Source organism: Bison bison, unplaced genomic scaffold, assembly GCF_000754665.1.
Source record: "Bison bison bison isolate TAMUID 2011002044 unplaced genomic scaffold, Bison_UMD1.0 scf7180017864518, whole genome shotgun sequence".
Lineage (NCBI taxonomy): Eukaryota > Metazoa > Chordata > Mammalia > Artiodactyla > Bovidae > Bison > Bison bison.
The window spans coordinates 4,527,736-4,535,721 of NW_011495071.1; the positions used below are offsets into that span (position 1 = coordinate 4,527,736).

Genomic DNA, 7,986 nt, shown 5'->3' on the forward strand with positions numbered 1-7,986 from the left:
GTGACTCACAGGCTCTAGAGTGCTGACTCAGTAGTCGTGGTGCGTGGGCTCAGCTGCCCCACAGCATGTGGGATCTTTCCAGGGCTTGACCAGGGATTGAACCAGTGTCCCTTGCATTGCAAGGTGGATTCTTATCTCCTGGGCCACCAGGGAAGCCTACTATTTACTGTTTTTATTTAAATACATGCTGCTTCTATCTTAAAAATCTCCCACGAAAAGGCAGCTGCAAGTTGACCCATTTTGACATCTGACTGCTCAAGGCATTTGGGAGGAGGGAAAGAGAAGCACTTCTTTTCCCTGACAACCATCTGAACTTAGCATAGCTACTAGGCTGTCGTGCAGTTTAAAAATTCCAGGACATCATCCACATCCTTAAATAATTCAATTGGAGTAGAGATATAAACAACCCCCTTCACCCACCCCCATCAGCAACAATTAAGAGGGAAAGTAGCTAGATGGATTGGCATAATTGAAACTGTAATTGAAATGTTTAAACTCGGAGACTTTTGGAAGAACACAAGTGCAGTGGCAGTGGGCAGAGCAAAGTGAGATACAGGCTTCAGGCCAGAAGGGGGCCACGTCCAAGAACACCCGAAAAAGGAGGGAGGAGGCTTCCGGATCGGATGAATAGGCCAAGGAGGCCCTTTTCCTGAACTCAGCACTCCCTGGGACATGGCGCACCATTAACTTTCTTTTAATGTTTTGTACTTATCGGTACACATTTAATGGCTCAGTTCACTTAGACAGAAAAGCAGAGGGGAAATGAGAAACGCCTTCCTTCCAAAAACCATACCTAGGAAACAGGAGATTAAAACAGAGCAAGCTTTTTGAAACTTAAGCCGTTATATATAGATTTTTCTGTTTCTAGATATAGATTTTTATATCCCCTTTCTAAAAGGACTTCTTTTCTTCCTGGTACTCTTTTATTTATTTAACAAGCACATAGAGAGCACTTTACCTCAGCTTAGACATCAGCTCTGTGTTTTACAAATATTCACTCATTTCATCTTTATAAGAATAACACAAGGTATGTAAACATTAATATCTCCACTGTAGAGGAAACTGAGGCACACAGCAAGCATTCCTGTCAAATGACCAGGCAGGGGTGTTCAGCCCCTGAGTCCTCTGTTCTGGGTACTACTTGCAAGACAATCTTTTGCAAAGAAAGGAATCAGAATGCAGACATGCATGAGAAACTTAGGATAACTGACCAAAAAAAAGGATCAAGAGGGGACTAGCTGTATCCTTCAGCCAATGCAGTGCCTAAGAGGGCAGGTATCCAAGGATCCAGGAAGCAGATCTGGATGGCCCAGTGCCGAGGGAGAGACAACGGAAGCAGGGTTAATGGAGCCGCCTCTGTTGCCAGCACAAAATCAGAACCTTGCAAAAGAACCGGATGCTGACATGGGCAAGTGAATTACAGATTTCATAAGAACGGTGGTACCTCCAAGTTTACAGTTAAGATAAATTCTTCATCCACTTAGCACAACCACCGTTGCAGGAAAGGAGGTTGTCAAAACAGCCAACAGATACTACAATGACTTGGTATTCGCTATGGCCAAAAGTGCTATGCATTGTTTTTTCCCCAATGTACAACACAAGTTTGGGGTCCTGATCTACTCTGGGTCATAGGGTAAAAGCAAGGAGAACTAAGGGTACAGTCAGGGCCAGTCTGATTTCAGAGGGTAACTCAGTGATTCTAACTGGTCTAGAGAGTGCTGTTGGGTTGGCCAGAAAGTTTGTTCGGATTTTCCCATAACATCTCATTCACGGAAAACCTCAAATGAACTTCATGGCCAACCCAATAGTTCATGGGTCTGGTTCTCTCTAAGCCTTTCAGTAAGCATCTAGCAACGTAGATGCTTATTATCACCAAGCATCATATCACCATGAACCCTCAAAACAACAGAATAAGGATATGAATAGAACAATAAAATGCCGTTACACTCTGGCCTCAGACACACTTAGTAACTGATGACCAACCGTACATAGATTTTTGTTTTGGGGTGTGTTTTGTGTTTGCTTTTAAGTCCACAAAGATGTACTCCTTCTGAGACCAAGTGGGGACTGGCTTCCTCGGTCCTGGGCAATCCACGTCTTACCTTTGAGCTCCTTGCTCCCTTTGAACCACCGGATGGTTGTGGCTGGCTTGCTGGCCATGGCGGTGCAGTTGACTTCAATCTCCTCACCTTCCACCGCAGTGTCTTTCTGGATGTCGATCATCAGATTACGTGGTGGGACTACAAATTAAACATATCCTTTTTAAACACAGAATCTATTTCTGGGCATATTCTTCTATTCATTAGAAATTAGGACCATTGCTCTTAAGAAAAAGAGATAAATAATAGACATTCTTGCTGGGAATTTAAAACGAACTGCCACTGCAGGGAACAGAAGAAAGACAAAGTCATCATCAAATAAAGTTATGTAAAATCGCTTAAGTTAGCATTTGTGTCTAAAGTTACCTGATAAAATGACAAGTCTTCCACTCCTAAGTTATGCGTGACCAAGCTATAACAATATAGGCACTAGTGAAAGTGGTAGTCACTCAGTCGTGTCTGACTCTTTGTGACCCCATGGACTGTAGCCCCCCAGGCTCCCCTGTCCATGGACTTCTCCAGGCAAGAATACTGGAGTGAGTAGCCATTCCCTTCTCCAGGGCATCTTCCTGACCCAGGAATCAAACCCAGGTCTCCAAACCATCTAAGCTACCAGGGAAGCCTCTATAGACACTTGGTTAGTTATCAATCAGTCATTAGAAAATTGACCAGGGGAAGCAGATTAAAAAAATAAGAGGAAATCACACTACTGACATCCTCTTTATCTGAAAGTCTCTGAAAAGAATATTTCTCCTTGAATTCAACCCTTAGATTTCACTCTTCATATGAAAGATTCTGCAGTCAACCAGCAAAGATCTAAAACAAGGAGTCCCTTAAAAGAATCATTCACCATAGACATCCATAGATGTGCTTCATAACCAGTTACATTCAATTAAAATTATTCATAAAATCCAGAATATGATCATGACCTCTGATGGGTGGTGTAGTAATAAAATCTGTTAGTTATGAAGATGCAGTAATATAGGAAATGCCAGTTAATTTGCAATGATTTTCCATACGCTGAAAGCCAAAGCTCCAGATTTTAGGAAACCAAAGGTGAAAAGGATTATTGAGTTTGTAAGTAAATTTCATCTTCAGAATGAAAACCACCCTTCTCTAAGCCTATTAAACATATATGTAATAAAATGATTAGAACAAAATATTGGGGCTTAAAAGGCTGAATGAAGTATGCAGGATGATGGTAATGATGAAGAAAGCATGTTTTCTTTTCTGAAAGTGAGGTGACAGGGAAGCTTCACATATGGTGCAACCTTACCTTACAACTGAGCTTCTAGAAATAAAAATCAGTGAGAATACTGTATTCAGCGGATTGAATCTAAGAATCTGTGCCCTGACCACCATGAATAAGCTAAGATGGTTCTAAGACTTATGATTAATAAGTTTCTCAACTCCGAAGAGAAACAAGAAATTAAATATGTATAAACATGCCATCCTGATGATCAAGTTGAATAATAAATCTCTGATACAGCTTCAATAAATTATGGGATTAAACCATGTATTTGGGATTTCCAACTGTTCTAGTCCAATGTGAAAATTCTACCCACAGGAAGAATTTTACACTGAATTGAAGCAGTTGAAAATTCCTATAGCGAATGATGGAAAAGGAAAAGGAAAATGATTTGTTGTATATGTTTCCCAGCAAGATAGATGGGGGGCGGGGGGAGTATAACCATCGGAGCAAAAGCAAGTCTCTCCTTTGTTCCCTTTGTAACAGGAAACTAACACGGTTGCTCAACTGGATGTGTTGCTAAAGTGACATTGCCCCAATGAGTAGTTAAACATGGCAAAGAACTACCCTAGTTTACATTTTAAGAAAAAATAAGCATAAAGAGACACAGTCAAAGATCCAATTTGGAGCTGCATGTCTGCCAGTATTCTAAGAGACAGAAGGTGAATGGGGTGGCCTCAGCTAGTTATTTCCTCAATGCACTTTAGTCTTCCTAGATGACAATCAGGTAGGTTATAGATTTTCATTACACATACCTAGATGGTTGATATGGAGTACACAAGAGATGTATCGAGAGACTAGATGTGTAGGGCCAACAAATACTACTAAATTCTGAGTGAAGTATAATGGGAATATTGAAAAAAATGTTATTGTTAGAGCAAATGTCAGACAAAAAGATTGTCTGAGATTAAAGAAAATAAGGTCTCAGTGAGCTGTGAGGAAGAGAATAAGAGGCTTAGACAAAAAGGGACTAAGTAAGGAGTAAAAGAGTTACAAATGTCTTCTCAACAAATGTAGGGATGAAAGTCAAACAGTATTAGTTCTTTTCAAGGTCCAGGCAGAAATAAAATAGAGGGATGAAAACAATTCCAGTGTGCATGGATAACTTTGGGGGAAACACCTAGACAGTCATTCTGGTAATCTTCCCGAGGGGAACGGATCCAGGAGTTGTTGAAAGGTTCCAGCAAGTATCAACCATCGGGTCTTGAGGGCATTAATGTTCAAACACAGTGTTGGTCAGCTATCTGTCTTCTCTGTGTTCCTGGGTATCTTCCCATCATCTTCTTTTTCGTGATCCCGAAGGCTCCTCCTCACAGGCTCCTTCTAACCGCCACTGACAATTCACCTTCAGCGGTGTTTCTTAGTGAAAGCAGGACTTAATTCTCTCCATCAGCTGGAGATCAGCACAAGGATGAGTGTGTGTTCTTTCCCATTACCAGTAACGTCCAGGGACTCAAAGCAAGGACGTGGCGAGGGGCAGGTATAAATCAGGGCTTCCCTGGTGGCTCAGTGGTAGAGAATCTGCCTGCCAGTGCAGGAGACATGGGTTCAGTCCCTGAGTCAGGAGGATCCCCTGGAGGAGGAAATGACAACCCACTCCAGTATTCTTGCCTGAGAAATCCCATGGACAAGAGGAGCCCGGCAGGCTGCAGTTCATGGGGTCACACAAGGAATCAGACATGACTTAGTGACTAAAGTACAACAAAAACATATAAATTAGGCCAGAGGAAAATTTACCAATGTCTCTTAGATTTTGTTTAGGGGCTGAGAATGTGACTGGCAGCATCCTTATCTGAGATACCTTATCTGAGATACTGAGAATACCATTGTTTGGTATTACTTCCTCTACTGCAGCAGGTACAATCTACAGTTCCCTAACCCTTCCTGGTAATTCCTGTACCAATGCTAGCTGCTTCTGCAAAGTTGACATCACCTTTTCCTTGACAGGTGAGGTAAACATGTGGAAAACTTCAAAAGTATTGGAAAATATGACCAGTGTAGAAAAATAAAGGACTTGTTTATTGTTGAGAAGAGCGTCCTGAGAAACGGCTGAATGAATGTTTCCAAGTCCATAAACAGTTTTCTCAAGATTGTGAGCAGTACTTCTGATTTTTACTTAGTTTAGAAGAATAAACAGTTGAGTATAGTAGGGGTTGTTTGGTATACAAATACAAAATAAAATCCAATAATGTGAGTCAGAATGGTTCATTGATATCAGTTATGAAGTTGACTTCTTTCAGATTTTTTTAAAGCAAGAAAGCGTTAGAAAATATGAGGTGATTTAAGTGTATCTTTTGAGGGAAAAAGGGGGTTTGGACAAGAAAATCTTAAAGTTTATTTTGGTCTATTCATTCTCCCGTTTTCCCTTTAACTTCATAATGTCTATTCAAATATGAAAGAGGTTAGTAAAGTATAAAAATCCATTTATAAGGAAAAAGGAATTAAAACTGCTACTAACCAGAGAATACACTTATACATGGTACACTAAACAGACACATTTAGTAAAAACCGCAGCCATTAATGAAAATAACCAAAGATATATGTAAGGAGATGCATAGAGATGGAAATACAAATAAAAGTCACAGAGAGGGAAATACTAGAAAATAGCAGAGAAATGCCGAGGTTCTTCTTAGCTAGCCTCAAATCTATGAGTGCTAATTATAAACATTACACATACAACATAAAAAAATCAGATGAGCCACATTAATTCCAACAAAGAGGAGCCTTAAAGCTGATCAGTACGTGGAATCTCACTCTAAGACCCTTTAAAATAATTAGATTCTCCTGTTCCTGGAATCTTAAGAGTGAACACTAATCTTAGAAGGCCAGGACTGTAATAATATTAGTGATTATTATCAGTAACTATATTAATCATAAAGCAGTATATTCTCTCTCTTGTTCATCTCCTCTTATGAATAGTAGTATGAAGAGAGTCCTACACAACGATGCCTTTGGATTCTCAGGTGGCTCAGCAGTAAAGGATCCGCCTGCCAAACAGGAGACACGGGTTCAATCCCTGAGTCGGGAGGACACCCTGGAGAAGGAATTGGTGGCTCCAGTATTCTTGCCTGGGAAATCCCACTGACAGAGGAGCCTGGTGGGTTACAGTCCATGGAATTCCAAGAGTCAGACATGACTAAGCAACAACACTATGATCTGGAGACAGGAACAAACTCATCACAAGTGGAGGGAGTGGATGAATATCCTAAAAGGCACCAAAATGCATGTAAAATATCATAGAAGAGTTTTAAGTTTTTACAGGGGTAAGATAATAAACATAATAGTAACTAACAAATCCCCATCTCTATGTCTTATAATTATGCTGAAAGCTTTAAGCGACTAATAAAGATGCGTGTACTAAAATGAGCATCTTCAACCGATCAAGAAGTTTGACAGCTGTGTAAGTACAAATGGGGTCCTTTTCAGAGAACCACAGATAGAAATGAAGATGATGCTAATAGATCATTCTTCATTCATTATAATATCTGAAAATGCTAAACCTTAGAAGGAAGCTTTGAATACATGAGTATCAGTGGAAATTGTCAGATTTTGGAATATGAAAGACTCAAGCACTGATGATAACAATTTGACTCCATCAAGGAATCCTAGAATAAATTCAGTGGAAGGAATATTAAACGAACGCATTATGTGTGCAAAAGGAGCGTCTACCAGTATTGCCTTCAAGTACCTTTAAGTTAATGCTTCTAAACAATACAAGCAAGAAATGTATTACTTCTAGGATAAGCAGACCTCCAAAAGGATTACAGACATGAAGTGAAGTGAAGTGAAGTCACTCAGTCGTGTCCGACTCTTTGCGACTCCATGGACTGTAGCCTACCAGGCTTCTCAGTCAATGGGATTTTCCAGGCAATAGTAATGGAGTGGTAATAGTAATTACAGACATAATGCCTCTCAAAAGTCTAGTGCTGGGTGTATTCAGTCCAACTGGACCGATCCAGTGGGTCTGGGAACAAATGTACCAAGTACTGAAAACTGACAGGCAGGAACTGCTTGCCAAGACCAGATACACTCCTGCAAACAAAATATGTTACCTTCAGAGGGAAAATCTTGAAACAGCAACATTCAGGATTTTATTGAAAACAACCTAGACGAGAAGACCCAGAGCTATGAGCCAGAAGAGTAAGGTCTGTTTCAAACTCTAAAATTCTTGATTCTCATCATGTGCTTTGTCCTAGGCAAGATGGCTAATATCTATTGTTATCTCTTTCTTTGAAATAAAGACATTCATACTTAAAGGTATATGAAACAAAACATTCTGAAAATTCAAAATGCCTTAAGTATATTTCATCTAGCTTTCTTCTGTGGGCATGCCATAGACAATGGTGGGTCAAAGGGAATATAGTCAATTTGAAGGTTAGGCAGCTAATGACCAACTCCAAAATCACTGCAGATGGTGACTGCAGCCATGAAATTAAAAGATGCTTACTCCTTGGAAGAAAAGTTATGATCAACCTAGATAGCATATTCAAAAGCAGAGACATTACTTTGCCAACAAAGGTCCATCTAGTCAAGGCTATGGTTTTTCCAGTGGTCATGTATGGATGTGAGAGTTGGACTGTGAAGAAAGCTGAGTGCTGAAGAATTGATGCTTTTGAACTGTGGTGTTGGAGAAGACTC

General features: G+C 40.2%; 1 protein-coding gene across 3 annotated transcripts in view; it reads right to left on the reverse strand.

Annotated features, from left to right (window-relative positions):
* Positions 1 to 7,986, reverse strand: part of CADM1 (cell adhesion molecule 1) — a 353,858-nt gene that overhangs the window by 57,342 nt on the left and 288,530 nt on the right. For all 3 annotated transcript variants that reach the window (XM_010830369.1, XM_010830370.1, XM_010830371.1), the window contains exon 4: positions 2,103 to 2,240. In XM_010830369.1, coding sequence (XP_010828671.1) covers positions 2,103 to 2,240 — 138 coding nt within the window. The remainder of the gene's footprint in view (positions 1 to 2,102; positions 2,241 to 7,986) is intronic.